At 42.9% G+C, this 21,600-nt stretch overlaps 1 protein-coding gene across 3 annotated transcripts in view; it reads right to left on the bottom strand.

The window, feature by feature from the left end:
• Window positions 1-21,600, bottom strand: part of LOC118395477 (zinc finger protein 311-like) — a 103,198-nt gene that overhangs the window by 4,103 nt on the left and 77,495 nt on the right. For 2 of the 3 annotated variants that reach the window (XM_052465161.1, XM_052465160.1), the window contains exon 2: window positions 7,891-8,021. In XM_052465161.1, the coding sequence (XP_052321121.1) occupies window positions 7,891-8,021 (131 nt within the window). Of the gene's footprint in view, window positions 1-7,890; window positions 8,022-8,416; window positions 8,897-21,600 lie in introns of those variants that run through there. The other variant, XM_035789292.2, reaches the window with a different exon arrangement.

The following is a 21,600-nucleotide window of genomic DNA, read 5'->3' as shown; positions in this document are numbered from 1 at the left end:
ATATTATGTCAAGTGTTATTGAAGTGTTGTGGTTGCAGGTTCACTTGGCACATCTAAAGCCTTTTCTTTTTGGGGTGTTGCTATAGGCCACCAAGTGCTAACAGTCAGTATCTAAATAATACATGTGAAATGCTTGATAGTGTATGTGATGTAAACAGAGAGGTCTACTTTCTTGGGGACCTGAATATTGACTGGTTTTCATCAAGCTGTCCACTCAAGAGGAAGCTTCTTACTGTAACCAGTGCCTGTAATCTGGTTCAGGATATTAATCAACCTACCCGGGTGTTTACAACCACCGCAGGAACAAGATGTGGGGCAGGTAGCCTAGTGGTTAGAGCGTTAGAATAGTAACCGAAAGGTTGAAAGATCGAATTCCCGAGCTGACAAGGTAAAAATCCGTCGTTCTGCACCTGAACAAGGCAGTTAACCCACTGTTCCTAGGCCCTCATTGAAAATAAGAATCTGTTCTTAACTGACTTGCCTAGTTAAATAAAATGTCAAATAAAAAAATCCACATGTATCAATAACATTTTTATTAACGCTGTAGAACTTTGTTCTAATTGGATGCAGTGATCCCATTGGATGCAGTGATCACAATATAGTGCCTATATCCAGGAAAGACAAAGTTCCAACAGCTGGTCATACAATAGATTTAGCTGTGACTCTTATGTGGATGATGTTAAAAATATTTGCTGGTCTGATGTGATTAATGAGGAGCTTCCAGATGCGGCACTTGATGAATTCATGAAACTGCTTCTTCCAATTATTGATAAACATGCACCTGTTAACTTCATAGGGCTCAAATCCCGTTAACGGGATCGATTTGACAACAGCCAGTGAATTGCAGGGCACCAAATTCAAACAGAAATCTCATCATTAAAATTCCTCAAACATACAAGTATTATACACCATTTTAAAGATAAACTTCTTGTTAATCCAACCACAGTGTCCAATTTCAAAAAGGCTTTACGACGAAAGCATACCATGCGATTATGTTAGGTCTGCGCCTAGTCACAAAAAACATACAGCCATTTTCCAGCCAAAGAGAGGAGTCACAAAAAGCAGAAATATACCTCAATGAATCACTAACCTTTGATGATCTTTATCTGATGGCACTCATAGGACTTCATGTTACACAATACATGTATGTTTTGTTCGATAAAGTCCATATTTATATCCAAAAATCTGTTTACATTGGTGTGTTATGTTCAGTAATGTTTTGCCTCCAAAACATCCGGTGAATTTGCAGAGAACCACATAATTTACAGAAATACTCATCATAAACTTTGATGAAAGATACATGTGTTTTACATAGGATTAAAGATAAACTTCTCCTTAATGCAACCGTCAAGTTGTAGAGTCAACAAAAGTCAGAAATAGCGTTAAATATTCACTTACCTTTGATGATCTTCATCGGAATGCACGCCCAGGAATCCCAGTTCCACAAAAAATGTTTGTTTTGCTCGATAAAGTTCATCTTTATGTCCAAATACCTCCTTTTTGTTCGCGCGTTTAGTTCACTAATCCAAATGCACAAAGCGCGGGCACTATGTCCAGATGAAAAGTCAAAAAAGTTCCATTACAGTTCGTACAAACATGTCAAACGATGTATATAATCAATCTTTAGGATGTTTTTATCATAAATCTGTCCAACCGGACAATTCCGTTGTCATTTGAAAGGAAAGGGAAGGGAACGGAGCTCATGGCCACACACGATAAACAACTCATGGCTTTCAGCTGAGTCACCTGCTTTGAGTGGTCTTGTTATCTCCCCTTTCACAATAGAAGCCTGAAACAACTTTCTAAAGACTGTTGACATCTACTGGAAGCCTTAGGAAGTGCAATCTGACCCCATTTACACACTGGATATTGGATAGGCAATCACTTGAAAAACCACAAACCTCAGATTTCCCACTTCCTGGTCAGATTTTTCTCAGGTTTTTGCCTGCCATATGAGTTCTGTTATATTCAGACATTATTTTAACAGTTTTGGAAACTTTAGAGTGTTTTCTATCCAAATCTACTAATTATATGCAGCTAGCTTCTGGGCCTGAGTAACAGGCAGTTTACTCTGGGCACCTTATTCATCCAAGCTACTCAATACTGCCCCCCATTCCCAAAGAAGTTAACAAAGAGTTGCAGTCAGTTTTGGAATGGGTGGCCAGTAAAAACTTGTCCTGAACATCTCAAAATTAAGAGCACTGTATTTGGTACAAATCATTCCTTAAGTGCTAGACCTCAGCTGAATCTGGTAATGAATGGTGTGGCTGTTGAACAAGTTGAGGAGACTAAATTACTTGGCGTTACCTTAGATTGTAAACTGTCATGGTCAAAACATATAGATTCAATGGTTTTAACGATGGGGAGAGGTCTGTCCGTAATAAAGAGATGCTCTGCTTTTTTGACACCGAACTCAAAAAAGCAGGTTCCGCAGGCTCCAGTTTTGTCTAATCTTTATGATTGTCCAGTCGTGTGGTCCAGTGCTGCAAGGAAAGACCTAGTTCAGCTGCATCTGGCCCAGAACAGAGCGGCACGTTGTGCTCTTAATTGTATTCAGAGGGCTGATATATATATACTATGCATGCCAGTCTCTCTTGGCTACGAGTTGAGGAGAGACTGACTGCATCACTTCTTTTTATAAGAAACAACGTGTTGAAAATCCCAAACTGTTTGCATAGTCAAATTACACACCGCTCTGACACACACACTTATCCCACCAGACATGTCGCAAGGGGTCTTTTCATAGTCCCCAAATCCAAAACAAATTCAATCAAACGTACAGTATTATATAGAGCCCTTATTGCATGGAACTTCCTTCCATCTCATATTGCTCAACCAAACAGCAAACCTGGTTTCAAAAAATAGATAAAGCAACAACTGGCGGCACAAATCCTCTCCCCTATTTGACCTAGATAGTGCCTTTTGAAAAATGTATGTAGTTCTGTCCTTGAGATGTTCTTGTCTAATGATGTTATGTCATTCTGTATTATGTTTTTTTGGACCCCAGGAAGAGTAGCTGCTGTTTTTGCAACAGCGAATGGAGACCCTAATAAAACAACAAATGCCAAAAGGATTTTGCTTGGACCTTATCGAACACAGTGTCAGAGAATTGAACCCAAAGCCAAGCCCTACGGAAAACATAAGGTATGTGGACGATGTAATCACTGTCGGATAAACGCAAACAAGTGGAACAGATGAGCGAGGAAAATGAGCCTGCAATATCTCTCAGTCAAATTCCCGGGTGCCTAGCGCCATGGACATGAAAGGCAATTTGTATCGAAACTGTCTGTTTTTCCCGTGATCAGTGGGAGAATTATGAAATCGCTTAACGGGCTTAGATAAATAAATAAAAAGACCTGCATGTGCGAGTGGCAACACTGCCCAGTATTAATGGAAGACAGTGTCATATACTTCAGCGTCACCTAGGTCTGTGGGAAGAGGATTGGAACAATTCAAAGAAAATCCTTGACGTTTTACAAAGACGTTTTGAACCTACTCGTAATGGGATTTACGAAAGATTCATGTCAACACACTCAAGCAGAGTTGTCGGGTCAATATGTTGTGAGGCTGCATCAATTGTCTGATTCATGCGATTTCAGTGCAATGAGAGACGAAATGATCAGAGACAGACTTGTGACTGGCTGTAAAGATAACAGGGTAAGAGAGAGTATGCTGCGCAAACGTACACTGACTAAAGCCATAGATCTATGCAAAGCAAGCGAACAGACGCCGATACAATTAAAAAAGATGAACACTGTCCCTGAACAGGCAGAATCTGTCAATTATGCCACTCAGAACAAATACAGAAACCATGTCGATGACAAATGGAAACAAAATTTGTCTGACAGTGACGCAAGGCGGAAAAATACTAAAGATGGCTGCATGTACTGTGGATCAACACGGGCAAGAGCCAAATGTCCAGCTTATGGGGTTTCTGTGCAAATTTCGTTGGAATTGTTTTTACAATTTTGCTAAATTGTGCAGACAACGTAAGCCTGTCAATCTGCTCAAACATGATATATGCAGTGATCATAATGATGATGAAGAAGCTGACATGCTACACATGACAGATGTCAATTATGTAAAGCTTTCCCCACTAACAACTGTGAATATGATCCAAGCAGCATGATCAAATGCCAGCTAGACAGTGGCTCCACTGTTAATATACTCGGCTAAAGAGACTTTATGCAAGTAATGCAGGATGGAGATGAAAAGCCACAACCAAGCAAGGCGAAGGCTGTACGATGGCTCGGTTATGACACCAGCAGTGGAGTGTGAACTACAAGACAACCATGATGGGGAAACAAATGTACTAAAGTTCCAAGTGGTGAAAACCTTGCAGCAGCAGCCTCTCCTTTCAGCAGAAACGTGTGAAAAGGTGCTACAGCTCAACCACCAACATGTCGTTAATCATGTCAGCACTAAAGAAAAACTAAAAGGTCCCATCAGACTTGAACACCTCCGCGGGCAAAACGGAACCAGTTTGAGGATGTTTTTGAAAGGGCCCATGGGGGCTCTGCTAAGTGAGCTCCACCTGGTGGGGGATGAAGCTGTTAGACCAGTTCAACAGCTTCCCAGCCGAATCCCCATCCCACTGAAAGAAAAGATACTAAAAGGCTGTTGATTCAATGGAGGAACAGGGTGTCATTACAAAGGTCACCAAACCCTAAAAAGTGGGATAATTAACATGGTTGTGATGGAAAAGCCTGGCAAAATAAGAGTCTGCCTCGATCCATGTACCCTGAGCATTACCAAATACCTACCATTGAAGAGATACAGCCAAGCCTGGCAAAAGCAAAAATCTTTTCGGTTATGGATGCAAAAAAATGGGTACTGGCAGGTACATTTGGATGAAGAGAGTAGTCACCTCACCACATTTTGGACCCTCAATGGTAGATACCGGTGGACAAGGTTACCTTTAGGAGAGTGAAACCAGCTGCAGAGGAATATCAGTGAAGGCAAAGGGATGCACTTCAGGGACTGACAGGAAGAAGCGTCACAGCTGATGACATCCTGGCACATGGCTGTGGTGTCACAATGGAAGAAGCAGTGCAGGACCATGACCACAACCTGACTCAGCTCTTACAAAGAGGAAGGGAGTTGAATCTATAGCTGAATAAAGACCAACGTTAAGCTCAGGCTCACAAGTATTACATTCATAGGACATCTTTTGACAGCTGAAGGCCCTGAAGCCAGACTAAGAAGGCGGAGGCAGTACAGCAAATGCCGCCACCTACCGACGCAAAAGCAATGCAGAGACTGATTGGTTTTGAAAATGACTTAGCCAAATTATTACCTCATCTGTCTGACACTTGTGATCCATTGCGTCGGCTGACCAATAAAGATGTGCTGTGGGCATGGCGTCCTCAACATGATGCTGCATTAGCGCAAATCAAGAAATTGGTAAGCAACCAACCAATACTGAGGTACTATGACCTCTCTGAGGAAGTGACCCTACAACGTCGCAAGTGACAAAGGCCTAGGGGCAGCGCTCCTGCAGAAGGGGCAGCCCATTACATTTGCTTCGAGGACATTGGCACCCACGGAGAAAAGATATGCTCAAATTGAAAAGGAGTGCCTAGCCATATTGTTCGCCTGTGACCAGCACCTTCATGATGGGGACTTTATCACGTTGCACACTGATCCCAAGCCGTTTGAGGTCATCTTCAAAGAAACTCTACTGTCTGCCCTGTAGCAACTACAAAGGATGACGCTAAAGCTTCAGTGTTATCAACTTCAGGTAGTATACAAGAGTACAGGAGTAGAGCTTCACATTGCAGCTTTCTTGTCTTGAGCAGCACTACCAACAGCTAGTCACAGGCAATAACAGACAAATGAGACTGTACATGCTCTATAGGCTGAGGTTGAAGAAGTGAACCATGCTACTGATCACAACATCTCCCCGTAGACATGGGATGCTATCCAAAGCTCATTCAGCAGAGGACAAGACTTCTCGAACGCTTCAGTCTTCTATCCTAAGAGGCTGGCCGGACACAAGAAAGAGTACGCCCATCCTAGTAAGGGACTGCTGGACATACAGAGACAAACAATGCAGGAAGAGGTCGTAGACAAAAAGGTGACAGGGTGGTAGTGCCAGAAACTCTTCGTCCGATGATTCTCTCTCGTATCCAAGCAGGGCACTCAGGGATCGAAGCCAGTCTCAGGAAAGCCAGAGACTCAGTATTCTAAATTAAAACATTTTGTGGCTGTGTGCAGCATATGGAATGATAATTGACCGAAGCAGCAAAAGGAAACCCTGCAGCCAAATGATTTACCAGCATGTCCCTGGTCTAAAGTGGGAATGGATCTGTTCACAGTAAGAGTGTTCCTTTCCTGATTATAGTGGACTACTATTACCATTTCTGGGGGGTGGAGAAAGTGATTGACACAACAGCCGCTTGCATCATCGATTGTTGTAAGCAGGAGTTTATCAGATAAGGGGTAGTTAAGGATAATAAGCCCCAGTTCACGAGTCACGACTTTGCTTTGTTTGCAAAAGCCTGGGAGATCCATCATGTGTCCTCCTCATCCTACCACAGTCAGAGTAATGGTAAGGCTGAGTCAGCAGTGACAATAGCAAAGACTCATCACAAAGGCTATACAGAAAGGCAGAGATGTGTGGCAAGCCATTTAGGCGTGGAGAAATACTCCCACAGAGGTCTTCGGCAGCAGTCCTGTACGTCACTTAATGTCTAGACGCACTCGCTCTCTGTTGCCAACAGCTCCCAAGCTTCTCGCACCTAAGGTCATTAGGAATGTTCAGGCACACAAGCGTGCACGTCAGGACAAGTCAAAACATCACTATGACCAGCATGCAAAAAAATCTGCCTGTAATAAAACAAGGCCAAACTGTCAGAGTGCTCCTGTCACCTCAAGCCAGAGATGCCATAATGGAGTCTTGGCACATGCATAGGGCACATCAGCGCAAGGTCATATGAAGTGGAAGTAAAGGGCCGAAAGAATCGAAGGAACTGGAGGGGCATACGCCCAGTTCAGGAGAGCATAGGGCACAGGAGGGCCACATGGGAAGACTGTGAATATCCCCTGGATGGTGTGGGCAGGACACATAATGAGGTGATGGGGAATAACCCACCAGGGCAGTTATCTCTGCCGACCGTTCCTCCACAATTTCAGGAGGATGTGGAAGATGAAGAAGAGGCCCTGAGGCTCCCAGAAGTGGCCAATATGCTACCAGTGCGCCACACTAGGACAAGAAAATTAAAAAGGTGTTGATAATGTAAATAGGTATTTTCACTGTGGTATTAAAATGGTATGAAGTGCTCGAGCTAATTCTATATGAAAAGGAAGATGTTAAGATAATGGGCATTAATACCAACCCAGAGATGGCGCGAGTGGGGCACCTATCTAGGATAGATAAATCACATTTTATTGGTCACATACACATGGTTAGCATATGTTACTGCAGATTGTGGCGAAATGCTTATGCTTCTAGTTCCGACAGTGCAGCAATATCTAACAAGTAATATCTAACAATTCCACAACAAATACCTAATACACACAAATCTAAGTAAGGAATGGAATAAGAATATATAAATATGAATGAGCAATGTCACAGCGGCATAGGCTCAGATGGATAGTATAGAACACAGTACACACATATGAGATGAGTAATGCAAGATAGAATGTCATGACCTGTAACATGTAATACCTGAGTAAAGGATTATTCTTGCATCTTATCTCACTCGCCGGCGTGAGTTATTCACACACACATATTAACCGTAGGCAAGTCTCACAAGCTCCCCTATGGCAGATAAATGAGGATGTACATGTAAAGCAAATTAAAAGTTGAGGGGAGCCTTTCTGAAATAAACGGGCCACATTTGAGTTACAAAGCAACTGTAATTTTTGGTGTAACTCTATAACACTAACCTCGATCACAATAACGTGCTGGGTTGAGGTTCCACTCCCCTCATCAACAGTGATTGGTTGGTCATCACTCCATGTGTTGTGTCCCGCTGGTTTAACAAAGCTCCTGTGGCCTCCAGTGAGATGTCCTTCACCTGATAGAGTGATTGGAGGAAAAGAGGTGGTTAGGTTAGTAGTATATTGTACACTATTGAAGCTGTCTACAATTGGCAAGGATGTAAGGTAACACTAATTATAACTTATTGATATACTATTTATTGTTTGATGTATTATGTTCCATGCATCACATTGTTTTCAATGAGTAAATAATAGGAAAAGCAGTAAATCAATCATCTGGTTACAATATGATATTGTGTCTTTGTGCAAGACAGCCAATTAATCAAGGAAATTATTGCATTCTATCCAAACACTGACCAAGATCCAATTATGGGTAACATATTTGAACACACGTGCAGAAGGGAACGGGGCGACAGGCACTGAGCTATATATATGAACGGCGACCTTCTCCGCAGCCTTCTGCAAAATGTACCTCTTGCCATTCCTCTGTATCGGTCGAGGATCTTGACACTTCTGGGACGACTGGCGAGGACGCGCTCTCTCATTGTCCTCTCTGCGCGCTCCCGTGACACCTTCATTTCCAGTAGTTTCCTCCGTAATACTCTGTTTTCTTTCCGGCTTTGAGTTATTTCCAAACGAAACACTGCATAGTCGTCGTCTACGACTTTACAGATCTCTGCCACGGCTGCATTCGCTAGCACCTCCATGATGGAGGCTATTTGAGTGTGAAAAACCATACAGTTAGCCATTGTTAGCAGCTAGCGTAACTGCTATATAACCTATATAATATCTACCAACCAAGTCCTGTCTCTAACACGAATGAAATAATACATGGGGTATGTGATGCTCTGCAGTTAAATTAGCCATATTTTGAGTTCCATGGTGTTTATAAATGTCTAAGTAACAAGAATGAAAAAACGCTAATTTGTCAATTGTTCTTGGTCATTGTTTACTTCCGTATACACTGAAGAAAAAGGGCGTTATTAGTTGGCGTCAAAGCTAGGGTGTCTTCTTCGTGCAGCTTTCCAGCAGACTAGACGCTGTGTTGCTTATTGCTGCCTTTTGCAGGTCGGAGTGCGGATAGAACATTTTTGGTAAAAGAAAAAGGAATGTGAAAATCATAAGACACCGTTGGTTCTACATTGATAAGTTGTATCATAAAGTTATTGGTCCCCTCTCCATGTCAAACAGTTGGATTCATTATTAAGGGGGTAAGGTGAAATCACCTTAACTCATGATATTCTCTTACCTATAATTTAAATAAGTATCAACATCGGAAAAGGCTAGTTTGCAGAGGGACGTGGTTTATATAGCTAGATCGCTTCTCTACTGGTGCCAAAATTTGACAGGTTGTCAGCAAATATAATTAAAAGTTTCCACCATTCATCTACGGCAAAGATACTTCTATGTTTTGGCTGTGCCTGGTGTTAGCGAGTTACTGGCTAGCTAGGTCTTCAGCCAGCATGGAACAAAGGGTCAAAACTCCAACGCAGTTGTCAGGTCAACACACCCGTCAGTGCTGCTGTGAACTGCATCACAAGAGACATGCCAAACGGAAGATTTATATATATTTTTTAATTAGCTTAGCTGAGATGATTTTACTGCAACTGCATCCAAGTTGCTTGATATAGGCATTTCAAAGAGCTGCCAGTCAAGGCAAGCTAATGAATATAAGCTGCCCACACACCCAACCTGTCTTTTCTAACTTTCTGGTAGTTAGTCATGAGAAAAAAAGTATGTTTCAGAATGACTGTTCAGGACCTCTAAATTACACCACCATTTAACCCTGCACCTATACACTATCCCCAAAACCCCACCACCCCATCCCACTACTTTGGCCCTAAGAGATCCTACATCACGCCATCAGCATTGGAGGATGGTACCCCTTCTCTCAAAACTCCCTGGACATTTTCTGCACTAAAAATCTCTCACATCCAAATATTTCTGCTGCTGCAACTACCACATCTATCTTCTGTGATTTCTGCTCCATCAGTGCAGTGCGGTTGATCACCATGGCTATAAAAGCAATAAATCCAACCTGACAAAATCGACATTTCTCTGGATCTCTCTCTTCAGGCCTACTCACTAGGGGGCTCCCAGTTGAATCACTCACCCTCTACTCTCTTCCTTGCCTCAGCATAGGAAACGTTCATGACTGAATCTTTAGCACCTAAAGCACCGTAGCGGGCTCGGAATATAGGCCCTCACAGAATAGCAAATATAACCTAACCTGACCTTATCAGGTAGAAACTCTGTGTCAAAGCTCAACAAGACAGACAGGGTATTCTCAGTCTCACCATTGCCACCGGGTCTACAGTACGTCTCACCAAACACCAGGAATATTTTTTTTCATTTGATCCACCTCTACACTCAACACTACCCCACTGATCACCCCTTTGAGCGGTGCCCTGTTCCGGAGAGCAAAGCATGGCACAGGTTGAGCCCCGAGCAGTGAAGCACACGCTTTCTCTGGCCGGAGGATGCACAAAAAAATAGAAACAATTCCACTTCTTGAAACTTTCACAGATGTAACCGTTCCAGTTTGTCCTTTACCCAGCTTGACACAACGTATGGGTCGGACAAAAAGCAGGAATCCACTCTTTCCAAAAATCTCACTCCCACTGGTCCAAAATCTTTTCCGGTAGGATTCACAGGGCAAATATTGGAAGTCTCTACCACACCTGTCACCTCAGGTAGGCCCACTTCATCCTGATCTACATCGCCACTGCCCACCGATTCCATTTTGAGATCCTCAAGAGAGCAAGAAGACCTAAATACAAGATTGTGTACTCCGGAGATGGTCTGAACTTAAAACCATTCTTAAGCTTTCGCGTCATCACACCTCCCATGCTGTTCTTTGAAATATGGTTCTGCCTATTACATTACACATCTGACTTTCTATTCATGATCGCGATCTTTCAAGTTCAGAGAAGACTTTAGAAAAATGTCCCTAAATTACCTAAAGAATAATGGCTAACTAGATCCCAAATCTGTGGAAAGGACGGAAACCTATAGGTTCTAACTTCAAAGGAAGCCAATGAAACTAAGACCACTTTAATCGTAAATTATAAACAAGAAAACAAAAAGCCAACATATCAAAAGGACAACATTAATTTTGATTTATTAACAGATTTGATCATCTATTTATAGTACATAAAGGAACAGGTACCACCTGATTATGTCAAATGTTTTGGGGGAGTGGGTGTTATAAAGAAGGACATTATGTTTGTCATGAATAGAACATAGACAAAGAAATTCATAGGGGGATTATAGTTACACTTCTATGACAGTATTTTGGCTATGCCAGCACACCAAACTACAAGTCTATCATCTGAGAATGTGAGCCCACCCAGATGCTCAACTGAGGGATTCAGTCATCACCAAAAAACCCTCTTCTCCCAGAACACTTCACATGATAACTATAATATGTCAGCTAAAGAATGGTTCCCAGATATCCCCTGTGTACATCTCAAGCCCCACTGCTACGATTTCTCCCCGTTGTGAATACTCCGATGTCTGATAAGGTTACTCAGGAAGGAGAAGCTCTTGTAACATAGTTTGCACTTGAAGGGCCTCTCCTTGGTGTGAACGGTCTGGTGCCTCTTCACATAAGTCGCCTCAGTGAAGCGCTTCCCACACGTGGGGCAGGCATACGGCTTGTCGGAGTCCGTCCTAATGCTCGACTTCCCATGTTGTGACCCAATGACGTCAGATGAGGTAGAAGCAGGAGTCACCACCCTCAGGTGGTTAGTCTTTGAGCTCCCTCCTTGACCTCTAGTCATTGTTTGGGTGTTGTTGGGATTGTGTGTTGTGTTGTAGGCTAAGTACCTCTTGTGGTGAATGCCCATCCTGACCTTGTCTGTATTGGTGGGGTAACCATGAGGTAACTGAGGAAGGCTAGACCCAGGTCCGGGTCTTCTATGAACCCATTCACCGGGCATTAGATGAGATTCTGAAGGAGAAGACATACTTCCTGAAAGACTACCAACAGGGGTCTCTCCCACCACTCTCCATGAAGGCTGAAGCCCAGGGTGACCTGCTCTGTTCATCATGGATACGGTGGTGTTTGTATCATAGGAACAGGAGGGTCTATCTCTATCACCCCCAGGCCCTGCTTCATCCCTGCACTGAGACTGTGAAGAGAAGGGTCTGGGCTGCAGACTGGATCCCTGACTGGAGCCTCTGTCTCTCTGATGACCACCAGGGCTGAGGTTGTTCAGTCCACCTGTCCACTGGTTCTGTTCTGTGTGGTGGAGTCTCGGGCCCTCGTGGTTCGGTCCTGGTTCCGACTTGGGAAGGAAGCGCGACGGCTCCTGATCCATGGTTCTCATCCGGGGCCAGGGTTTGTGACCAGCTGCTTGAGAGGTCCAGTCTCTCCCACCAGCAACACCAGATAACAGCCGGTCCTCATGGACTGCAGGCTGTAAGCAAAAATTGAAGAGAAAAGCAGAAAGTTTCATATACAAACATTTTTGCTGTACACAATATTATAAAATGTTAACCACAGTCAAGCCCATCTCTAACACTGTGATTTAAGTACCTAACAATATGGAGCCATTGGAGTTTATTATGAAACTTGTCCCTGTGTGTTGATTCAAGAATTAAGTATAATGTTTTGGTTCGACTGACATAAGGGAAACTCAGTCCCTGCAATGATACATACAAAAATAACCAAGTCAGTCAGCACAGAGTCAATGTTGTATTTAATTTTAACAAAATGTTCATACACTCACATAACGTGAAGTACAGTAGTTTTATTGCACAAAACGACACGTGACAAGTAGAATAACTCATTATGGTAACATTATGGTTTACCTTTTGTGTAAATCTGGTACCATTGCATTACACACATCTTCATGTCAAGTAGACATGAATTAAAGCACTATAATTTCCTAATTAAAACACCTGCATCAAACAACAGGACATGGTTCTCAATTTTCGTCAGTGAAGCATTTTTACATCATCACACCAACCATCACCATATCATCTACTCTGCCTTATCAAACTCATTCTTTCCTCAGCTGACCTTAACCAGTTCCCTAATACATCTAAAACACTGGCAGAGTAGATGATAGATACAATGCACTAGCATTGTCTGAGGTCTGGTTTATTATGAGTGTGAGGAGGATGAAAGTCAGGAAGTGACTGCGTTGTCGCAGGGTCCATGTTCCAGTTGATAGATCCCATAGAAGGCAGGCTGAAAGCAGCACCTGTTAGGGGGTTAACCTGAGGCATCATCAGTCTCTCTGAATCACAACTATAGGAGCAGGACGGAGCATCGCTAGCTGAGTCTGTGTCTGTGCTCTCCCTCTGCATACTGGCACCTTCCCGTCCCTGCGGTCGAAATCTACACCTTGCCCTGCTCTCAGCAAGTCTGTTATCATGTAGACTAAGTTCAGTTCTTCTTTTGTGTTCGACTGTATGTTTCTAGTTGTGGTTAACAGTGTTGTTCCCCAGTCCAGAGTTGAGGACGCTGTCCCATCCACTGACCTCCACTTTGTCCCCTCTGGTCCTGGCCTGCTCAGTGATATCATCCCCTGGGCCCTTGGCTGCACCCATCTGGGTCTGTAAATCCAAGATGGCCGCCCAGTCTCCTCTGTTAGCTTCCAGCCAACCACCTGCAGGAAGAAGTTACAAAATACTTTACAAACACGGCAGAGAGAATTCTACATATAGAGTTCTACATTTTTGGGGGAAATTACCTGGTCAAGTTCATACATTATTTTTTAAATGTAAACATAAGTTGTATTGATTTCATTTTATGAATGAATAAAATTAAGAAATAAATTATATCCAGGAAGATCTATTACTGTATGTAGTCTATATGTATTTCTCCCTTACCTTGCTCCCCCATCTTTAGTCCACTCAGCAGATCAATGCTCTCTGGTCCGTCTTCTATTGTCTCCTCTTTGACCATCAGCAGATCAGGCTTCCCATCCTCCATGTCTACTGACTGTAAGAGATACAGAGTGAGAGGTTGTTGGATTAAGAAATCTGATATGAGCACCCTGCTATGGAGCATCTTCTGATTGGGCAATGAGGGATTGCTATGAGTACTATGAAAACATGTTTAGATGATTTGATTACTTAACACTCTAATGGTTTGATAATTGAAAGACATGGTCCCACACTTAAGACAGAATTGATCAAGACCAGGGGCAGTATACACAAAGAGTCTCAGAGTAGAAGTGCTGATCGAGGATCAGGTCCCCACCTGTCTACTGCTAGCTAGCACTGCAGTGCATAAACTGTGGTGAGTAGTTGACTCAAAGAGAGCGAAAGACAATAGTGTAATGATTTTCGACAAATTCATTTCTCCAAAAATTAAGGAGAAGCAAGAGAGAGAGTCATTTTTTTCACTTTTAGTTTCACTTACTTAGCAAATGCAGCTGGCTATTTTAGCCAACCAACACCCGGCTCAAACAGAGGGATACTATGTTAGCTAGCTGGCTATGACTATCTAACACAACACTGGAACTTTTCAAAGTCTAGGTAAGCTTTTGGTTTTATTAATCCATTGCCACCGGGGTCTCTGGTGTAACTGCTAAACTGCTTACTGACTATACACTAATGTTACTACATGATTGTAGCGTGTTTACTAACGCATTAGTTCTATTAGCCATGTTGACTAGGATGTTACTTAAGCTGATATGGGGACAACGATGTAGGCTGTGTGTTGCGGCTATGACATGGTTTGGAAAGTTTTCTTTGTCTGGTCACATACAGGTGATGTGTTGTGAATTGAAGTCCACAAACTAAAACAAAAGGTGAGAGGAGGAGAGTTTGAAAGTGAACTGTGTTTACGCGTCATCAGGGTGTATTCATTTCACAGATTTCTGTTGAAAAACGTTTCTTAAACAAAAGCAAGCGAAACAGGGGGAGGGGGGGGGGGCACTGACCACCACTGGTCTACATAGTCTTATTCATTATGATCTAAAAGGCAACACTGATCCTAGATCAGCACTCCTCTGAGAGGCTTTGTGGATACGGGCCCTGACCTAATACCATACAGACAGCAGTTTAGAGTTGGCTCACCTCAGTGAGACTTTGTGTGGTCCTGTGCTGCTCAGCTGGTTCCTCTGTGGGTTCAGGAGGAGGTGTAGTCTGGTTGTCCTCCATGACCATGGTCCCATCAGCATTCCCCAGACCCTCCTCACACCTCTCCTCCTTCACCAACAGCAACTCTGGACCCTCCTCCTCCTGGAACAGATTACACAGGCATACACTCCCTCAGGTACATACATACACATAGATAATAAAACACACTTTAAAAATATTTTATTTTATCCCGTTTTTCTCTCCAATTTTGTGGTATCCAATTGGTAGTTACAGTCTTGTCTCATCGCTGCAACTCAAATACGGACTCGGTAGAGGCGAAGGTCGAGAGCCGTGCGTCCTCTGAAACACAACCCAATCAAGCCGCACTGCTTCTTGACACAATGCCCACTTAACCCGGAAGCCAGCCGCACCAATGTGTCGGAGGAAACACAGTACACCTCAAATCAAATCAGATTTTAGCAGACGTTAATGCGAGTGTAGCGAAATGCTTGTGCTTCTAGTTTCGACAGTGCAGTAATATCTAACAAGTAATCTAACAATTCCCCAACAAGTATCTAATGCACACAAATCTAAAGGGGTGAATGAGAATATATAGGTATATGGATGAGCGATGGCCGAGTGGCATAGGCAAGATGCAGTAGATGGTATAAAATACAGAATATACATGTGACATGAGTAATGTAAGATATGTAATCAATATTAAACTGGCATAATTTAATAAAGTGCCATTGTTTAATGTGACTAGTGATCCATTTATTCAAGTGTCCAGTGATAGGTTCTCAATGTAGGCAGCAGCCTCTCTGAGTTAGTGATCGTTGTTTAGCAGTCTCACGGGCTTGAGTTAGAAGCTGTTTTTCAATCTCTCGGTCCCAGCTTTGATGCACCTGTACTGACCTCGCCTTCTGGATGATAGCGGTGTGACCAGGCAGTAGCTCGGGTGGTTATTGTCCTTCATGATCTTTTTGGCCATCCTGTGACATCGGATGCTATAGGTGTCATGGAGGGCAGGTAGTTTGCCCCTGATGATGCGTTGTGCAGACGGCACCACACTCTGGAGAGCCTTGCGGTTGAGGGCGGTGCAGTTGCCGTACCAGGCTGTGATACAGCCCGACAGGATGCTCTCGATTGTGTATCTGTAAAAGTGTATCAGGGTTTTGGGTGACAAGCCAAATTTATTAGACTCCTGAGGTTAAAGTAGCGCTGTTGCGCCTTCTTCACCACACTGTCGACCGTGTCAGTGTGCACTGCGCCCGGCCCGCCACAGGAGTCGCTAGTACACGATGGGACAAGGACATCCCTGCCGGCCAAATCCTCCCCTAACACAGACGGCGCTGGGCCAACTGTGCGCCGCCCCATGGGTCTCCTGGTCGCGGCCGGCTGCGACAGAGCCTGGAATCAAACCCAGAATCTCTAGTGACACAGGTAGACCACTGTGCCACCCGGAAGGCCCTTAAAACATGGAGTGTTTACCCATCCCCACTCAGTTTGAATCCTAAACTATAGTTCCATTATGACTTCATTGTTGTTAAACCCATCATGGTGGACATAAATATGATGTTGTGGGCAAAAACAAGTCAGCTATGATAAGTCAACATTCATCATCAGACAAACCTGACTAAATTATTTTGACATGTACAGTATGTGTTTGTTAGTGTGTGGGTATGTGTAGGTGTATTTACTAAATGTTTATTGTTGATAATGGTCATTCTATGAAATGAGTGCCTTTGGCATCCCTTTTAAGTAGAAATTGTGCACAAATATTACATTTTAAGTGCCTTTTAAAATAGACCACATGGGTTCATTAAATTAAGTGCCCTTCAGTAGACCACATTAGACCACATGCAAAATTCTATAAATCAGATGTTTAATATGAATAAAGACTTCTTGGAAGATTTTAACCCACTTAACCCCAACACTTCTTCAAGTTTTCGCCATCATTTTAAAGTCATAGTTATATTGTTGCTTTCACCAAGTCATTTCTGAAGATTTTTATTTATTTAATGTTATTAGTGATTAATTTTAAACCTGTTAAACCTGAGCGATTGTTTTGGGGCCTGTACAGGGCCCGGTGAGTGTGGGGGTCAAACATGTATTTTTATCTGAAAATAGAAAGTGACATATAATTTGAAAGCTACAGGCCTTGTCTGTTTTGAAATCTAACTCAAATCTTACTGCTGGCAATAGCATAAGAATCTCCCCCCATAAAGTCCATAAATCATGGGCTATGGACATATTAATTAATAGAGTATGCAGTGTAGCTCAAGTTACCAAAAGTGTAAACATTTAGTATGAGTGGAAAGGGTACACCCTGATGGTCATTGTAAAGCAATGCATTTCCTTCACCATCTACATTACCTTGTATGCATCCTCCACATGCTCCGTTTAGCTTGCTCATCGTTTACATAAGTATTCAGACCCTTTGCTAAGAGACTCGAAATTGAGCTCAGGTGCATCGTGTTTCCAATGATCATATTGGATGTTTCTACAACTTGATTGGAGTCAACCTGTGGTAAATTCAATTGATTGGACATGATTTGGAAAGGCACACACCTGTCTATATAAGGTCCCACAGTTGACAGTGCATGTCAGAGAAAAAACCAAGCCATGAGGTCAAAGGAATTGTCTGTAGAGCTCCGAGACAGGATTGTGTTGAAGCACAGATCAGATCGGAAGCCACTCCTCAGTAAAAAGGCACATGACAGCACGCTTGGAGTGTTCCAAAAGGCACCTAAAGGATTTTCAGACCATGAGAAACAAGATACTCTGGTCTGATAAAAAACAATATTAAATTATTTGGCCTGAATGCAAATCGTCATGACTGGAGGCACCATCCCTATGGTGAAGCCTGGTGGTGGCAACATCATGCTGTGGGGATATTTTTCAGCGGCAGAGACTGGGAGACTAGTCAGGTTTGAGGAAAAGATGAACTGAGCAAAGTATAGAGAGTGGCCAAGCCAAAGCCCGGACTTGAACCCGATCTAACATTTCTAGAGAGACCTGAAAATAGCTGTGCAGTGACGTTCCCCATCCAACCTGACAGAGCTTGAGAGGATCTGCAGAGAAGAATGGGAGAAACTCCCCAAATACATGTGTGCCAAGCTTGTAGTGTCAAACCCAAGAAGACTCGAGGCTGTAATCGCTGCCAAAGGTGCTTCAGGAAAGTACTGAGTAAAGAGCCTGAATACTTATGTAAATGTGATATCAATTTCAATGATTTGTTTATTTTTTGCAAACATTTCTAACAACCTGTTTTTGTTTTGTCATTATGGGTATTGTGTGTAGATTGATGAAGGGGAAAAAAACTATTTAATACATTTTATAAAAAGGCTGTAACGTAACAAAATGTAGAAAAGGTTAAGGGGTCTGAGTATTTTCCGAATGCACTGTATATCATTCTTGTAAGACGAGAAATTAAGGTATGACATGTCGCGCAAGCCATTCACTTTCAAAATGGCTGTGTTCCAATGGGAATTTGTGAATGTTTAGTGCACCAGCATTAGGTAAAAGATCCAATTTTAAATAAAAAAAATTGGGGGGGGGGGGCAGTAATTGGTGTAAATTTCAGTTTTTTGACTCTGTAGTAGTCCTATTGTTTCTGACACCTTGATCTTAATCCCACAGTTCTTACCTTTCTGTCTCTGCAGTGAAAGAACAAGACAGATCATCAATGCCAGTGTCTAACGCGTCACCATCACCAAAATAATAAACTGTCCTCTGGCTCTGGTGAAATACCGGTAAATACTCTGAGCTGGGAGCAGGAGGACAGCCCAGTCTCCCCAGACCCAGTCTCTCAGTGTGTAAGATCCTTTGTGTTACAATTAAATTCTGTCTCTGACTTGAGGACAGCGTTTGGCGTTCCCACTGACCTCTGTGATGCTGTGTTGGGTCCTGGGCAGGGGTGCGGCGGAGATTAGGTCCTCCATGGCTTCAGGGGGCGCTCCAGCCTCTCTAGTCTGGACGTCTCTTCTGTGTCTTGGGTCCTCCTCTCCTTCCGGCCTCTCCTGCAGAACCACAGGACCTGCAGCCCCTGCAGACTGACACAAGAAGAGAGGAGGTTATTCCGGTACATAAATAGAATTGGATAACAATGTCGTATGGAAGTCTTACAAGCTCCCCTATGGATGATAACTTAGGATGTACATGTAAGCTAATGAATAGCTGAGGGGAGACTTCCTGAAATAAATTAGACACATTTGATGTACTGTAATTTTTTTATGTTACACTATGACACTAACCTCTATCACGATAACATGCTGGGTTGAGGTTCCACTCCCCTCATCTATTGTTATGGGTTGGTCATCTCTCCACGTATTTTGTCCTGCTGGCTTTGCAAAGGTCCTGTGGCCTCCTGTGAGATGTCCTTCACCTAAGAGAGTGATTGGGGGGAAAAGGGGTGGTTAAGTTAGGTACCGTCAATGCTCAACTCTATATTGTACACAATCGACATGCTCATTTCCAATAAATATCGAGGGTCTTATTCTGGTGACATGATGATCGATGCTGGACTGCCGTTTGACAAATACAATTATTCCCGCTTTTATCCATAATAATCTCATTATGTAGACCAGCCTACCCTCAACTGTATCTGAGAGCTGTTGGATAGAGCACACGTACCAAGACCAGAGTAGGTACATATGCTATTTAACGCAACAGTTGTGACAAAACTACCCGTGGAGTTGAAAATGTGATGGAAACACATTAACCTTTTATTCGGTTCATAAGAACTTAAACTAGAAAGTAAATTGTGTGCGCACTAAGTCATCACGCACTGATTCTTATCCACGAGTCAAATTTCGTAATAGTCGCATGAAAAACGTTCGCCAATTGGATGGAAACCTAGCAACCAGTGGTGGAGAAAGTACTCCATTGTTATACTTGAGTAAAAGTAAAGATAACTTAATAGAAAATGACTCAAATAAAAGTCACCCAGTGAAATACTTGAGTAAAAGTCTAAAAGTATCTGGTTTTGGTACACTCACCAAAAATATAAATGCAACATGTAAAGAGTTGGTCCCATGTTTCATGGGCTGACATAATAAAATCCCAGAAATGCTTCATATGCACAAAAAAAGTATTTCTCTCAAATGTGTTGATGAGCTAAAATTGTCTGTGGTGATATTCATACTTGCAACCTTTACGTTGCAAGACGTTTGCATTATACACCCACCCTACTTTTGTTTTTGCCTTAAGTAACCATCTGTCTTATGTAAATGTAACAGATCATACTGTATTAAACAAAAACAAACGCAACATGTAAAGTGTTGCTCCCATGTTTAAAAAGCTGAAATAAAGGATCCAAGAAATGTTCCATATGCAAAAAAAGCTTATTTCTCAATTTTTGCACACACATTTATTTACATCCCTGTTAGTGAGCATTTCTCATTTGCCAAGATAATCCATGCAACTGACAGGTGTGGCATATCAAGAAGCTGATTAAACAGCATGACCATTACACAGGTGCACCTAATGCTGGGGACATTAAAAGGCCACTAAAATATGCAGTTTTGTCACAACACAATGCCACAGATGTCTCAAGTTTTCAGGCAGTGTGCAATTTGTATGCTTACTGCAGGAATATCCACCAGAGCCACCAGAGAATTGAATGTTAATTTCTCTACCATAAGCTGTCCTCCAACGACATTTTAGAGAATTTGGAAGTATGTCCAACCGGCCTCACAACCGAAGACCATGTGTAACCATGCCAGCACAGGACCTCCACATCCGGCTTCTTCACCTGCGGGATGGTTTCTGCACAAACTGTTAGAAACCATCTCAGGGAAGCTCATATGCGTGCTCGTCGTCCTCACCAGGGTCTTGACCTGACTGCAGTTAGGCATTGTAACAGACGTCAGTGGGCAAATGCACACCTGCACGCTGTAGAAGTGTGCTCCTCAAGGATGAATCCCAGTTTCAACTGTACCGGGCAGATGACTGACAGAATGTATGATGTCCTGCTGGCGAGCGCTTTGCTGGTGTCAACGTTCTGAACAGAGTGCCCCATGGTGGTGCATGTTTTTTTTCTTCCCCCTAGCACTACACAGCTGATTCAAATACCCAACTCATCATCAAGCTTTGACTATTTGAATCAGCTGTTTAGCGCTAGGGCAAAAAAAACTAAACATGCACCCACAGGGCCCCAGAACCGAGTTTGTGAAACCCTGGGCTGCACCCGCCAACAGTAGGCACATTTGCTATTTAATGCAAGTACATTTTGTGTGTACCATATCATCACGCACTGATTTTTATCAGCAAGAAACATTTGGTGGAAACATAACAGTAGCTACATTTTCATCCAATTGGTTTAAGATTTTCATGCAAATATTCTGGAGTCCGCAAAAATTCCCTGCGGGCGATTCCCTGAGCCACCTCTACGCAGACGACACCATTCTATATACTTCCGGCCCGTCCTTGGACACTGTGCTATCGAACCTCCAAACGAGCTTCAATGCCATACAACACTCCTTCCCGTGGCCTCCAACTGCTCTTAAACGCTAGTAAAACCAAATGCATGCTTTTCAACCGTTCGCTGCCTGCACCCGCACGCCTGACTAGCATCACCACCCTGGATGGTTCCGACCTTGAATATGTGGACATCTA

The sequence above is a fragment of the Oncorhynchus keta genome, chromosome 16 (genome assembly GCF_023373465.1).
Source record: "Oncorhynchus keta strain PuntledgeMale-10-30-2019 chromosome 16, Oket_V2, whole genome shotgun sequence".
Lineage (NCBI taxonomy): Eukaryota > Metazoa > Chordata > Actinopteri > Salmoniformes > Salmonidae > Oncorhynchus > Oncorhynchus keta.
Note: the sequence above shows the minus strand (reverse complement) of the source record. Positions and strands in the feature narration are given on the sequence as shown.